This window comes from Macrotis lagotis, chromosome 4, assembly GCF_037893015.1.
Source record: "Macrotis lagotis isolate mMagLag1 chromosome 4, bilby.v1.9.chrom.fasta, whole genome shotgun sequence".
Classification (NCBI taxonomy): Eukaryota; Metazoa; Chordata; class Mammalia; order Peramelemorphia; family Peramelidae; genus Macrotis; species Macrotis lagotis.
The window spans coordinates 41,228,077-41,243,889 of NC_133661.1; the positions used below are offsets into that span (position 1 = coordinate 41,228,077).

Genomic DNA, 15,813 nt, shown 5'->3' on the forward strand with positions numbered 1-15,813 from the left:
CTCCTTTCTTCCTCAATCCTCCCCCAACCCCTCTTTAAGATTGCACATTCCAAAAAACTCAATGGTACCAACTAGGGGCCTAGGCCATAGTTAACGAGACCAGAAGAGTGGAGACATATTGCACACAATCAGAGCTGAGTGTTCTTCATCTTGGTCAAACTTTAAGAAAACTGATAGAATCTTTTTTTAAGAAAGTAATTTCCACATTTCTAAATTTCTAAATTCAGTAAAGATTCAACCCCAAATCTCACTGCTAATTCTGTAGTTCAGTAGAATAATTTATCACAGCTATTAGAGGAAAATATTTTTCTAGAAAGGTTGGAATAAGAAGCCTTTTGGTGGGGCAGCTAGGTGATGCAGTGGATAGAGCACCAGCCCTGGAGTCAGGGGTACCTGGGTTCATATCCGGTCTCAGACACTTAATAATTACCTAGCTGTGTGGCCCTGGGCAAGCTACTTAACCCCACTGCCTTGCAAAAAACCTAACACCCCCCCCCCCCCCAAACAGAAGCCTTTTGGTGCCTAAAGGATCAATAGCCTCTTCTACCTTCATTAGAAATACTTCAGGTTCATGAAGCAAAAGAAAGTTGAACTAGCTGGCCTTGGGGGTTAATTCAGCTCAGATTCTATGGGTCTCAATACTTAGCACTTGTAATAAATATTAATAGATATAAAATTCTCAAATCTGATGGAATTTCCCAGTATTACCAGAGGGAATTGTTGCTTACTAGTCCATAATATACTAGTGATGAAGTGTAGATTTGTCCCTTGACCATCAGCCTAATAGAAGTGGAAAAAATCCATCTCTAGAAGGTGCTGATTTTTTTATTCTTTTGACTTCAGTAACTATTAGGGCTGAAGGAGTGAGGTCATGATGGGTGGGGTGACTTATTTCCACTAGTGGAGCTTTTGAAATATGATACTAGTCCTAATTTCACTTATTTTTTTAGTTAGAACTATGAGTAGACTGCTGAATAGTATTGCTCTTAAGACAAGAGCATCTCTTTACCACATCCATGTCTTTATATTTGCCCAAGCTGGTGCTTGGTTCAGAGATTCACTTCTTGGATGAGACTCTGAAGGACTCCTCCCTCTAGCCCCCTGGTTTCACTCCCATCATTGCCTCAGGTCCTTGAGTCATGATAATGATCTCAGCTCAAGTCACATTCAAGGGATTTTCTTAAATGCCTTCTTGAGCCACTGAACAAAGAGATTTGTGGCAAATTAAGATCATTTTTGCATTCTCCTTGGTTATCTCAACTTGGTAATTTATTAGCCACCTGGAATGGGATGCACTGCAGTTTCTTACAGTAGTTAGGGAATGAGGTGTTTTAAGCAGTTACAATTTTTGAATAGTTGCAGTTTAAGCAGATATAATTAGGGTAGAAAGGATCCAAATTAATTAGCTTATAAAAGATTATCCTTATAAAAGATAAACTGAATTGACCAGTGGCAGGTGCAATTTCTCAGAGAAGGCTTTATGAAGGAAGAGAATGTGAAATTCTCGGAGTTCTTTGTTGTAGATGCTGTTGTATTCTCTGTGAGGCTTGATTACTGGATTCATGCCAAGTGGAGCACTGGAGAATGGGCAGCATGAGGGACTGGAATCAGGAACCTCTGGGTTCAAGTTCTGCTTTAAATAATGACTATTTGACCTGGACAAGTCACCTGATCTCCCATAAGCCTCCTTTTCCTTTGACTAGAAAATCTCTAAGATCCTTCCCAGCCCCAAGGCTTTGTTCTATGACCAGTATGATCTAGGAATCTAAGGCAGTGACAATGTAAGTAGCAGAGGGAGGTGGGAGAAGAACCAGAGTCCGCCTGTAGAGAGAATTGGGACATTTCATTCTCTGGATTTATTGAAAGGAACTGATACCTTTTCAAACTAAGAATTCTTCTCCATTGCTTTCAGCTGGCATGGACATTTCCCCTAATTTCCATGTTTGTATTTCATTTATTTTATAATTTTTTCCTTTAAATCCAGTAAAGTAGGAAGGGATTACTTTCCTCTTCAAAGTCTCAAGTAAGGAAGGCCCTACTTTATTCATCTGTGGACCACAAATGTAATCATGTTAACTTATCATCCTGCTGACATTCACTAGTTTCACATTCACAGTTTTGGTTAATCATGAGTTGGCATGTTCCCATAATTGGGAATTTTTGGAGATTTCTATTGTACTGCAGAAGATTGTAGATGACTCATGTATGTAAAGAGAACTGCATCTTATTAATATATTTTTGTCATATACTACCGCAAATATACATAGATAAATTTATTATAAACAGTTAAATTTTGTTAAACGTTTCTGTGCACTAAATAACTCTGGACTAACCATTCTGTTTGGAACTTCTCTTTGTCTCTCTACCATCTGGACTCAGTCATTTGATTTTTTTCTGGCTGTGATCATTGTAGCTTGTGTATTTTGTAAGGAAAGGGAATTTGTAAAATAATTTCTGCAGCTACATCTGCATTGTAAAGACTGCATGGTGTGTGACAGTAATCTCTTGCGTAGAAACAGCAACCTTTTTGTGGGTGCATTGTGTTTTACTTGTTTTATGGGATAAGAAATGATTAGAATTAATAAAAATAAAGATTTGGGGCTGGGGTCTAGAGTTCCTTGCAGTTTTTCACATTCACAAGGGTCCTACCCTCCTGACTCCTATGAATGTCAAGAGATGATTATACCCTTCCTTATTGATTTGGCAGCCTTCTTATAAAATTATGGAAAAACAAAAGGCACTTAGTTGGCACCCATCTTGTCTGTAATTTGATATAAAATCCAGGAAACTAGAAGGAAAGCATAATTTTCCTTAGTCTAAGTTCAAATTATTTTCCGTTTCATTCTGCAGAGAAACTTTTACACAAATAGTAGAGGAAAATCTGAATTACCTTGGCTGTTTGAGTACTGTTATTCGTGAGGCAACAGAGGAACAGGGTAAGAGTCTGATGGTAAGTCTTCATGTTTTCTCTTCCTTGCCCTACCTGGGCTAGAGTAGCCTGTCCTGTTTGACATTGAAATACCCAGTGTTTTGAAGAACAGAGGGAGGAGCTTTGTGTAGCAAACTATTCAGCTCTCTGTAGTCTGGTGAAGGGGAATCTAGAACATTCTTTACATGAATCTTTGGTGGAATTATTTGGGTGATCATTTCCCTGCTGCTTTCTCTCTGGTTTTTCTTGGCTTATTTTGGCCTTTTAGTGGGATAGATTATATTTCCTAACACAAGAGTTATTATGGGAGGGATGCTTCTGACTTGAAAAAACAATTGTTGCTTGTATACTGAGATTACAAGATTACATATTAACAATAACAAATTCAGAGCATTCAAATACTCAGTGTGAGAAATGCTGTGATGATAAAAGTTGAAAAACCCAGCGCCAAAAAAACCCAACTGCCTAAGCTTTGCTACACTTGAGCCTTCAATTAATTTCCTCACTTAACCCTTTTTATTTTAATTGTTTGTATTTTCTCTTTTTGTTTGCAAGTTACTGAAGATGATTTTCAAATTCTTTTGAAAGCTGTTGTAAAGTGTAAAGAAAAAGACATTTCTGACCTCTATCTTTTTCTTATTCTTTTTTCTTTTTCATGTCTGGCTGTAGAGTCTTGATTGGAGTTGGCTGAAGTAGTGATGATCTCTGACTGACCCAAAACCCATGAAGAGTTTTCATACCTTTTAACCTGTGTTAAAAAGCTGAAGGTTATTGGCTTTTTGTAAAATGTATACTTTACCATTGACCAAGTATAGCTACTTGGGAGCACTGTGAGCCATCCTTCTGATGCTTCAAAGCTCTGTCGTTCTATTTTTTTTTCCTACTTGTACAACTGCCCTCTCCTTTAGGCATTTTAACTTCAGAGAAATACAGGACAAGGCTTATGGCCTTATGGAAGTGGAGAAGAACACAAGGTGTGTTGTGGACAAGAAATTTCTAACAGCCTTTACAAACTGGCTTTCCTTTTGAGAATGGGATCTTTGGGTCCCTAGATGCCAGTTGGAGTTGATTGAACTCCAGTTGATGAGGAATTTGACAAGAATGAATGTACTCTATGGTGGTGAAGCCACAGCTCACTTTCACGTTGGTTTTTTACCTGTGCTAATTTTTCCTGACTTCAGAATGTTTTCCAGGAAATTGAGGCAATTTCTGTTGGCAAAGAGATACAGATATTGTTCACATGGGCACTGGCACCAAAGACACTGCCACAGGAGGGAGAATTATAATGTGCTGAACCAGATTGAGGTGAGCACGGGTCTGTTCCCATTCCTCTCACGATATCTTTGATCGCCATGAGAGCTGGCAAGCTTTCCAAAGAGTGGAACTGGTGGTGTAAATGTATTGTATACACTGACATGTATAATACGTGTTTAAAATGTACATTAATAATGTCATAATCTGCTGTAATTTATGTGGAATTCAGAGAGCCACTTTTTCAGGGCCTACAAATGGCATTGGGTAAGCAGTAATGTTTTCAGAGTCTTACTCGGTTTCATTGTATAAATCTCAGACAGTCTTGCAGAATTGAGAGAACGGTTGTACAAAGAAGACAAATGTTTTTGTATTACATGTGAATTAAATGATGTTTTGTGGATTAAATGATTTTTAGTCTCTGTAGTCAAATTCTTGTGTTGTAGTAAGAAGTTGCCCTTTGAATTCTTGCTTGCCAAAGTCAGCCATCTAAGTTTTGCTAGAGAATATGAGATCTCACTGGCACCTGGTGGAGGGGTTTGGTGAGCCAATTTAATCTCTCCCAGGGTCTTTGGCATCACTTTGGAGATTGTTGCCTTGTGTTCTGAGCACAGCAGGGGCCAGAAGTGGGGCATAAGTTGGGAGGTCACAGAAATGGAATGTTGAAGATGAGTACAATGGGGTATGGGCAGATGGGGATGGCCTAAGGAGGCATCCTGTGGGCTCTTTGAGGAAAGACACAGGGAGCCTGGGTCAGTGGGTACAAAGAAGGCCCAAGGGGAGAATTAATAATGACAAAATATCCCAAGGGAAGATTATCCGGAGTCTGGAGTGATGATACTGTAAGAGCCATTGAAGGTACAGGAGAGAAAGTTAGGGTGCAGAGAGGGATGGCAGAAATGAATAAGCCAGGGGCCAGGGTGGGTATAGGTGGGCATGTTGAAGATGAGCTGAGAACGTTGGCATATAGGAAAGACACATGGGTTTATTTGAGAGCAAGGATACAACAGACTCCAGTAAGTCACCTTAGGAGCAGCAGTGAGGAGGAGAAGGAACCTGAGGACAGGGTCAGTTGTGAGTACTTTGAGAAGTATACAGATGTACACAACTGAGAACAGTTAGACAGCTCACCCCAAAGGAGGACAATGTCCAGAGAGGGAATGGATGAACCCATCTGAGACCACTTGTGGAAACAGCTGAATACCCATCCTGGCCACTCACAGACCATGACTACTCTGAACACAAAGGTATGGGCATGCAGCTGGTGAGGCATGAGTGGGCAGGAAGACAGCATGTGGGTGCTGGGAGGATGCCCAGAAAACCGAGGTGGGCTTATTGAGGTGAGAATGAAGAGCGAGTTGTGCTGAAGGCACAGGGAAGACAGGCTATCCCCAGACAAGTGGGACCATGGAAGAGCATGGTAGGAAAGCCAGCAGGCTCATCTGTGGGCACATTGAGGAAATGGAGGCCAAGAGAGCGGTGAACAGTGCTGGGGATGGGTGCCATTGCAATAAGGATGCTGGTGTCTGCCGAGGAAATGGACAGACACTGAGCAAAGGGGAATCTGAAGAAGAGGTGCGCTCTGGGGGCAGCAGGAGGCATGGGGGCTGTGCTGAGGACGACTGAGAGAAGTGCTGGGGAGACAGGTACTTGTGGGGGCTCACTGAGGGCCCCCTATGCTCAGAGGCATGGGTATTTGCCAAGGCTATGCTGTGAAGGATGCAGGGCAGTACAGTGAGAACACCTTTGAGATCACTGTCTGCCAGTGACTAAGGTGACTCCAGAGGGGCACATGTAGGCACGGTTGCTGGCATGTGGGCCTAGGCTGACATGCTAGGACATAGCCGTGAGGGGTAGAGACTGAGAGGGAAAGATGGGAACACAGACCCCATAGAGTAGAAGTCAACTGAGCGCGGCACACTCCTGGAATCAGCCCAGGGGAGGTGAACTCCCTCTACCCCAAAGGATCTTAAGCTCCTTGTGTCATCTACCTCTGGCAATCTGATGGAGCTTTGTAGGACTCCTTATCAGAGGAATGTTTTTAAATGCATAAAATAAAATACATAGAATTACAAAGGAAACCTATGATAACAAAGGAGGGAGTGAGGCATTTGGTTAAGGTTAAATGACAGCATTGCACAGCTCATAAGTGTCAAGGTTGGATTTAAACTAGGGGCTCGGGCTCAGAGCCTCCTGATTCCAGACCTTTGCTCTATCCACTTAACATCTCGCTGCTTGTTATCAAAATAGTAAAAAGTTCACAAACCCCAAATGAAGGAATTTTTTCCTAAACCCATTCCTGTCCCCGACTCCCCTCTGTCAAAGGCACCCTCACCCTTTGGATAAACACCTTCACCCTCCCCCTCCCTGTCAGAGGCAGTCTAGACAAGTTCTGTCCCTTTCTTGACTCATCTAGCCATCCCTGGTTCCCAACTCTGCCCCTGTGGCTCCCCAGGGCCCCATTAGTGCTGGTGGAGCAGGTGAAGCTCTCCTCATCTGGTCCAGTTTCACCTTCCTGCCTTGTTGCCCATGGCTCACCCGCAGGTACTGACATTTTCCTCTCTCCTAGCTTTTACCCAGCTTGTTTCTCACACCCAGAAAGCTCCACATCCCTCTTTCTGCCTCTTGCTATCAGTCCCTGCTTCCTTTAGTTGGTGCCTTCTCTTTCCCTCATGCCCCTCACCCTCAGGTATCAGTGTTATTTCCTTCCTACACCATTACTTTTTATCTGTGAGTGGGGCATCCTCTCAGTAGAATGCAATAATGGAGTGGTTTACTATTCCCTTTTCCAGCTCATTTTGCAGATGAGGAAGCTGAGGCAGAAGTGACTAGTCCAGGATCACAGAGCTAGTAAGTGTCTAAGCTGGATTGGAAGTGTCTTCCTGACTCCAGGCCTAGTACCATTGCAACACCTAGCTGTCCCATATGCCAAGGCACAATGAACCTAAATCAGGAAAGTAGCTTCCACCCATTGCTCCTACTACTGCCTTCTGAGAACTTCTGTTTGACCCCAGAGAGAATAGAATTGGGATGAATGGTTGATGGCTGCAAAGAGAAAAAATTTAGGCTTGAGGTCAGGAACAATTTTCTAGCAATTTAGAGCAACCTAAAAGTTGAATGTCTTGGGAGGTAGTGCATTCCCCTCTATGGAGAGCTCTAAATAATTGTCAGATATGTTTATTAGGGACTCCTTTGAGAGATGTATGGATTAAGTGACTTTTGGGGTCCTTTCCAAATTTAAAATTCTGCAATTCTGTGGTAACACTATAATCATTGTATTTGGATTTTAGCTACCTTTAGTTTGTTGTTCAGTTGTGTCTGACTGTTCGTGACCCAGAAAGAGAAAGGGGATAGGACAAGAGAGAGAGACAGACAGACAGGAAGGGATGGAGGGAAGGAAGGAGAGAGGGAGAAAGAAAGGAGTGGTGGGAGGGAGAAAGAGGGAGAGAGAGAGATTGAGGAATCACAGGAGTCATATAAGTTGAAGGATCTTCCAGGGTAAGAAGGCAGCTGAAGCCTGGTGAGAAAGTTGAGTAAGAAATGGATCTGGAAGTGGAATTCCTTCAAATTTGTATTCAGAGTGTACCTATCTCTTTGCTCAGTGCTTTTGCAAAGTACCTGTCTATTTTGTCTGTCATCTCATTGTATGATTTCCTAAGTCCTCATCGGGTCTTTAGTGTACCTGGACGTGTCATGTCTTAACTGCATTCTCAACAGACCTGCCTTTTATCTTCACTCTACTTGGTATATCCACTCTTCCATTGCGTGTACTCCTGTGTCTCCACTGGACCTTCCTAGATCAATTGAGGGAGACTGTGTCCCTGAAGTGACCTGTGAGCCCAGTTGGAGAAGATTGTGACTCTAGAACTCAATGGGAAAGGCTATGACCCAGAAATGTTTGGCCCCCTCCTCACCACTCAAGAATGTTAGTTCTACAAAAATATCCCTAGCCTGTTCTGTGCCTTTAGAATGCCCTCTGAACCTTATTTCAAAAGGTTATGATGCTGATGCTCCCTTTGAGAACTAATGTGGAATGTTGTGGTTCTGGGAAAAACCTTTTGACTACAACTAAATAAGTCATATTATAGAGGACCAATAAGAGAAAATAAGATTTCTTAGCCTAAAGAAGAGAAGACTTGGGAAGGTAATATAAATATCTTCAATTTGAAAAATCATTATGTGGAAGAGAGATTTTGTTCTGTTTAACCCAGAGACAGAACCAGAAACTATAGCTAGTTATTTGGTCCAAGAAAAGACTTCCATATTGGTTTTTAATAGATGTTTATTTGATAAATAGAGTTTCAGAAAAACAAATGGGTTGTCTGAGGAGCTAGTGGATTTGTCCTACTTAGGATTCTTTTTTTTTTTTTAAGTTTTATTTACTTAAGGTAATGGGGTTAAGAGTGACTTGCCCTAAGTCACACAGCTAGGCAATTATTAAATGTTTGAGGCCGCATTTGAATTCAGGTCTTTCTGACTCCAGGGCCGGTACTATATCCACTGCGCTACCTAACTGCCCCATGCCCATCATTTCTTATAACACAATAATATTCCATTCTATCTATAGACCGCAACTTGTCCAGCTCTTCTCCAATTGATGGGCATCCCTTTCATTTCCAATTTTTTGACAACACCAAAAGAGTTACTATAAATATTTTAGTTCAATTAAATTTAACAAACACAGTAACTATACTGATTGGAATTCTGAACTGATTGAATGAGTGGGCCTGGAGAATGGTGATTATATTGTAAGCCTAGAAGGTGGTATCTGGTGGCATGCTCCATGGTTCTATCCTTGACCATTCAATTGAACATTTTAATCAATGACTTGAATGACGGGATAATGAAAATCTTATCAAGTTTCTGGTATAACTTGGGAGACTTATTACATTGGATTATAGAGTTGAGACTTTAAAAACTCAACCAGCTGAAACCAGAGACTATCTAAGAAGATTAAATTGAATAAATGGAAAGTTTGATGTTTATGTTAAAAAAAATTATTTCAATTACTGAAGTGCAGGATGGGGGAGGGCAGGGCTGGTTGATCACTTGTTGAGATATTGCAGAGATTTCCAGTCTGGGATGGTTTGAACCAGGTGACCTCTGAAGTCCCTCCCAAATGAGAAATTCTGGGATTCCAGGGGATAGTTTATGCTTCTATTTGCCATAAATGACTAATATTGAGAGCACAGTTATTGCAAAGCAAAATGAAAAATGTTGCTTGTGTGATATTGTACAAAAAAACATGGAAACAGAGTAAGAAAGTCACAATTTGTGGCCTACCTTGACTATTTACTAACTCTGTGACTTTGGGCCTCAGTTTCATCATCTGTTATACTAATGATGATGATGATGATGATGATGATGATGATGATGATGATGATGATGAGAATGCTAATAGTTAGGATTTATGTGGCACTTTAAGATTTATAAAGCAATTTTCAAGAATTATAGCCTTGGGTGGCTAGGTGGCGCAGTGGATAAAGCACCGGCCCTGGAGTCAGGAGGACCTGGGTTCAAATGCAGCCTCAGACACTTAATGATTACCTAGCTGTGTGGCCTTGGGCAAACCACTTAACCCCATTTGCCTTGCAAAAACCTAAAAAATAAAAGAATTCTAGCCTTACAACAACCTTGGGAAGGAAGTGTTATCATTATTCCCATTCTCAGATGAGGAAACTGAGGCACAAAGCAATTAAGCAACTTGTCCAGAGCCATGTGGCCAGGAGAGGTCAAAGGCCATGTTTTGAACTCAGGACTTTCTGCCTGCCTAGTCCAACACACTGCCTAGATGAAATATTCTGTAGAATAAACAGATCAGAACAGATGATCAATCAAGTCAGCATTAACTTTTTTTTCTGTGCAATTGAATTATAGCTAAGTAACTTGCTCAGCTAGTAAGTGTCTGAGACTGGATTTGAACTCAGGTCCTCCTCACTCTAGGGCTGGTGTTCTCTGCACTGTGTCACCCAGCATTAACATTTTGTGATCTTATATCCCTGCTCTATATGAATGAGGGTACCTCTTCTGATTCTCCCAGTTACACAACAATGGCAGACTTTCATAATGATTGCTGATTCTTCAAGGAGGACAGAACATCATGACCCAGTTCTTTGGTAGAATGAGATGGTTACGGCTTAGTACATGTAGTTCTTCCAGTTACATTCATTTGTGCAGATAATGTTTAATAATATGCAATTTTGTAGTCTTAGGTTGTCCGGGACCTTCTCAAAATCACCTGGGCTAAGATGCTTTGACTCCCCCAACAGCCATGATGGTGACAAGAAACAGTCCAATATGGTGTTATTTGTTATGTTTGCTTTCCTTCTTGCCAGATAAGATTCAGGACTAACCCTGACTTTCCCCTTAAGACCCTGAGATTAGGCAGCAGGAGAGTGTTATTAGCTTGCAGATGGAAGGCAAAAGGCTTGTTTCTAATAGTAATTTAGATTATTAGTACAAGATAAGGTCTCCTAAATCTGGGTTCCTTGCAACAAAGAAAAGTACAGCAAATCCAAACCCACAGAGTGGTGCTAGGCATGTTGTCAAGCCTCCTGCACTAATCCATCATATTAGCTGCAAAATCTCATCTGACTTATTCCCGTTCTCATTGCACCCATTTCTTCTACTAGGGTTGCTGCCTTGCTAGACTTTTGTTGTTGTTTCAACTATGTAGTATAATAATTGTAAGTAATATTTCTGGGCAGCCAGATAGACTGGCAGCCTAGGAGTCAAATCTGACCTCAAGTCACTTACCTCTTTGCCTCACTTAGTAAAATGAGCTGGTGAAGGGAATGGCAAATTACTCCAGAATCTCTACCAAGAAAACTCCAAAGGGAGTCATGAAAAATCAGAAAGGACTGAAATTACCGATCAACAAGAAGTAATATTTTATAGCACTTTTAAGGTTTATAAAACTCTTTCCTCACCCTAGCCTTGGGGAGTAAGCAGTAGAAATGTTATTCCTGTGAGATATAACTCATTGGGACCCTTACACTTTTGCAATCCGTTTGATATTCTACATAAACCACATAGGAAAAGGTAACTCAAATTGCATGTCCAAACTGAGCATGCATCGGCTGCTTTAATGTTTTGGAAAGTACCCCCCCCACCCCAATTTATTTATTTATTAGATTTTTTTGCAAGGCAATGGGGTTAAGTGACTTGCCCAAGGTTACACATCTAAGGAAGTATCTGAGGCCAGATTTAAACTCAGAACCTTCTGACTTCAGGACTGGTGCTCTATCCACTGTGCCACCTAGCTACCAACCCCCCCCCCCATTTTATCTTTGTACCTCTAGACCATTCTATCTTGTCCAACAAGAGCAGGTGACCATCTTATGACCACTTAGTCAATGGAGATGCCTCATGCTTCACCCAATCTGTGACCCTTCCTGCCGATGTGTCATTTTTGACCCTCAAGAGCATCTATCAATTATTGAGATGCCTCTTTTGCATATTTGGGTATCAAAACCTATAAAGATAGGGCACATCTCAAATCATTATGAACATCTGAAATGTACTTCATTGGATGGACTATGAACTCTAACAAAGAGCAATTGGCTCAGAGAACTGCCTCAGTCTCTTAATGTAAGTGGGATAATTTTAATTCCCACATTTAATAGATCTGAGTTGGCTGAGACTCAGGCTGTCATTTGAACATATTAACCAAGTTGGGATTTAGACTCAATCATTAAACATTTAATCAATTATTTATTAATTATGTATTATGTCTTTAATGTTTGCCCACAACTATACTAAAGATTTGGGAGGTACAGAAAAAAGCAAAAGACAATCCCTACCCTCAAGAAGGTCATAGTCCAGTTTGGGAGACAGCAAGTCAACAATATATACCAACAAGCTATACACAGGATAAATAGGAAATAATTGACTGAGAAAGCATTAGAGTTAAGAGGAGTTGGGAAAGGCTTCCTCTAAAGATAGCATTATATATATATGTAAAATGGATCTGTGATCTTAATTTATGCAGAAACTCCCTCCTGTGGCACAGATTGCAGCTCATCTATGACTTCTATGTAATTCTTGTCCAACCCAAATGGCCACTTTCCTGTCATTCTCTCACCTCTTTACCCTTACCACTGCAGCTCAAGTCATTTTCCTAATACACATCTTTGTTTTTAACACTCTTTTGCTCAAATTACCTTTGGAGGCTTCCTACTACCTTTTTTAAAAAAGATTTTATTTATTGTGGGTTTTGCAATTTTTCCTCTCTTCTTGCTTCCCTCCCCCCCACCCCCACAGAAGGCAGTCTGTTAGTCTTTACATTGGTTCCATGGTATACATTGATCTCAGTTGAATGTGATGACAGAGAAATCATATCCTTAAGGAAGAAAAATAAAGTATAAGAGATAGAAAAATTACATAATAAGACAACAGTTTTTTCCTCTAAGTTAAAGGTAATGGTCTTTGTTCAAACACAGATGGTATTCTCTATCACAGATACCCCAAAATTTTCCCTGATTGTTGCACTGATGGAATGATCAAGTCCATCAGTGTTGATCATTGCCTTCATGTTGCTGATAGGATGTACAGTGTTCTTCTGGTTCTGCTCATCTCACTCAGCATCAGTTCATGCAAATTCCTCCAGGCTTCCCTGAATTCCCATCCCTCCTGGTTAGAACAATAGTGTTCCATGATATACATATGCCATAGTTTATTAAGCCATTCCTCAATTAAAGGACATTTACTTAATTTCCAATTCTTTGCCACCACAAACAGGGCTGCCATGAATCTTTTTGTACAAGTGATGTTTTTACCCTTTTTCATAGTCTCTTCAGGGCATAGACACATTACCTACCTTCTTTAAAAAAAATGAACTAATTCTGACATTCAATCTTACCATCTGCAGTATGGTTCCACCTTACCTTCTCTCCTAGCTCCTCTTATACTCTGAGTTCCAGTCAAAATAGGTTGTTCTTATTTGTTGGTTCTTCTTTCCTTCTCTCTTTATCTCTTGGTCTTTGCTTGTGTGATTCTCCATTCTTAGAATGCCTACAGTCTTCCTCTTCCTCCTTATTGGGGGGTCCCCTTTTTCTTACAAGGTCCAGCTTGGGTGGACTCCTTTACATATTCATTTCAAGAGGAAAAGACTTCCTGACATCTAGGGAGAATTGGGAAAGACTTTATGAAGAAAATAACAATTGAACTGATAATGAGAAAAAAAATCAGGGATTTTTGAGTGATGGAAATGAACAGAATGTATTTCAGACATAGGTTACCACTTATTTAAAGATACTGAAGTGGAAGATTATTGAGTTCCAGACATAGTTTTTCTGAAATGGAGGATATGCAAAGGTGGGGAGGAGAAAAATCTAAAAACAGGCTGGAAAGGTAGGTGACTTTAAGTGACAGGCTGAGGTTTTGTAATTTATCTTGAGCCAGAAAGGTGCCACTGAAGGGCTTTGGGGAGGGACTAGACATGATCAGGTCCTTGTTTTGGGAAAATCATTTTGGCAGTTTCTTGGAGGATAATTGGAGAGTGTAATGACTGGAAGAAGGCAAATAAATTAGGAGTCTGATGCAATAGCCCTGGTGAAAAGAGGCCATGGAGGAGAACTGTAAGTGGGATGTGAAAAATAGAGAGGATGTTGTTCAGTCTAACTGGTGACCCTATTTGGAGTTTTCTTGGCAAAGATACTGGAGTAGTTTACCATTTCTTCTCCTGATCCTTTTAAGGAAATGGAGATAACAGCATTAAGTGACTTTCCCAATGGGGTCACACAACTAGTAAGTGTCTGAGGTCAGATTTGAACTCAGGAAGATGAATCTTGATTCTCCAGGAACAGCACTCTATAGACTGGTGCCCTCCCACTGCCCTGTTGTAGTGGTAGAATGGACAAAACTCATGATTGGATTTGCGGAGTGGGGGGGGAGAGAAAAAGGTCAGGGATGTCCCAGTTGACCAATCTGGGTAACTACAGAAATGTGGTGCCTTGGATGAAAATAAGTTCAGAGGAGGGATGAGTGAATTATGTTTCTCTGCAAAGTATTTGGTGAAATAATTGCAAAAATACTGTGGGTAGGTTTAAACATGTCAGTAAAATTAAAAAAAAATCAAAATGATTTAACTCTAGAATAAGTTTTTCTTTCTTTTTTGTTCTTTTTTTGGCTTTTTGCAAGGCAATGGGGTTAAGTGACTTGCCCAAGGTCATAAATAGAGCAAGGTTCAATATGGCTTCTACGGGTCATTTCCATCATCATGATTATGACAATTGTTATCATTCAGTACTCTCCAAGTAAGTTCAAACTATTCCTAAACGATGCATTCTAGAATTTTTCTAGCAATGAAGTTCTTTTATTTTTTTATATTTTATTTTTAAAATTTTTTTATTTATGTAAGGTAACGGGATTAAGAGTGACTTGGTCAAGATCACAGTTAGACATTTATTGTCTGAGGCCGATTTGAACTCAGGTCCTCCTGACTCCATGGCCGGTGCTCTATCCACTTCGCCACCCAGCTTCCTCCCAGCAAAGAAATTCAAGCTCATCTTCTTATATTTTGAATATTCTTACATTTCACAGAGCCTTTCAATCTAAAAAGCATTTTACATCTATGTTCTCATTTGAGCCTTTGCTGTTTCTGTGTGTCCTATTATCTGATGCCTGGGGAAAAAAAAGTCACCCTTCCTTCCTCCATAATTTGCAAATTGTTCAATTATCCAAATATATAATTGTTGATGTATAATTGTTTTAGAAGACTAGCTCTTGTGATGTTTTTTCTTTTGCATTCTAAAGCCTAAACAAAAGTTTTAGGTAATGAGGAGTGAGTAACAGGCTATTTCTTCCTTGAGAAATTTAAAAACTTTTTTTTTCATAAAAATGTAGTCTGTGTGGGCTACTTTCTGATAAGTTTTAGAAGAGCAGGTGATTATTATATATAGGCCTATCTGAACCACTTCTTGGACACATTTGAATTTATTTTCCACAATTCAAGACCAGCAAGAATCTCAGCTTCCTAATGAAAAGGCATTTATAATTACTTTGCCTAGGGAACTATCTCCCATTTTGGATCTTTCATTAGTCACATGTAAATCCAGGATTTATCTCCTAGGTACATCCTGTCCTCTTATTTGATAAACTAAGGAAAGAATTATCTAAATGTTTTTCCATAAGGTGTTTTAGCCTCCACTTAAAATGGACAAATGAAAATCTTTTTTAAAGAACTACCCAGCAAACCCAATCCTTTCAGCTATATTTTTATGTGTACACACATTTGGATGTATTCCTCTCTTTTTTGGGGTATGGGTTTCAAGCAATGGGGTTAAGTGATTTGCCCAAGGCCACACAGCTAGGTAATTATTAAGTATCTGAGGCTGGATTTGAACTCAGGTACTCCTGACTCCAGGGCTGGTGCTGTATCCACTCCGCCACCTAGCCGCCCCAAGGATATATTCCTCCTAATAACATAGATGTAGTGTCCCAAAAATCTTAGTGAAGTTTTAAGCTATTAAAGCTGATAGATGAAAGTAAAGACTATACTTTACATGGGTACTAGACTACAAAAACACTTTCCCATCAAAAACTACATGCTGCTTTTCATTCATTGTTCTCACTGATGAGACAGAGCTTTCTTTTTTCCGAATCTTTCCAGTGTCAGCCAAAAGCCAGCAAAC

The 15,813-nt window shown here is 40.3% G+C and overlaps 1 protein-coding gene across 3 annotated transcripts in view; it reads left to right on the forward strand.

Annotated features, from left to right (window-relative positions):
- Positions 1-6,809, forward strand: part of CHUK (component of inhibitor of nuclear factor kappa B kinase complex) — a 38,691-nt gene extending 31,882 nt beyond the window's left edge. For 2 of the 3 annotated variants that reach the window (XM_074232618.1, XM_074232620.1), the window contains exons 20-21: positions 2,851-2,950; positions 3,599-6,808. In XM_074232618.1, coding sequence (XP_074088719.1) covers positions 2,851-2,950; positions 3,599-3,625 — 127 coding nt within the window. In that variant the 3' untranslated portion in view covers positions 3,626-6,808. Of the gene's footprint in view, positions 1-2,850; positions 2,951-3,598 lie in introns of all 3 variants that reach the window. The other variant, XM_074232619.1, reaches the window with a different exon arrangement.
- The last annotated feature ends 9,004 nt before the right edge of the window (positions 6,810-15,813 follow it).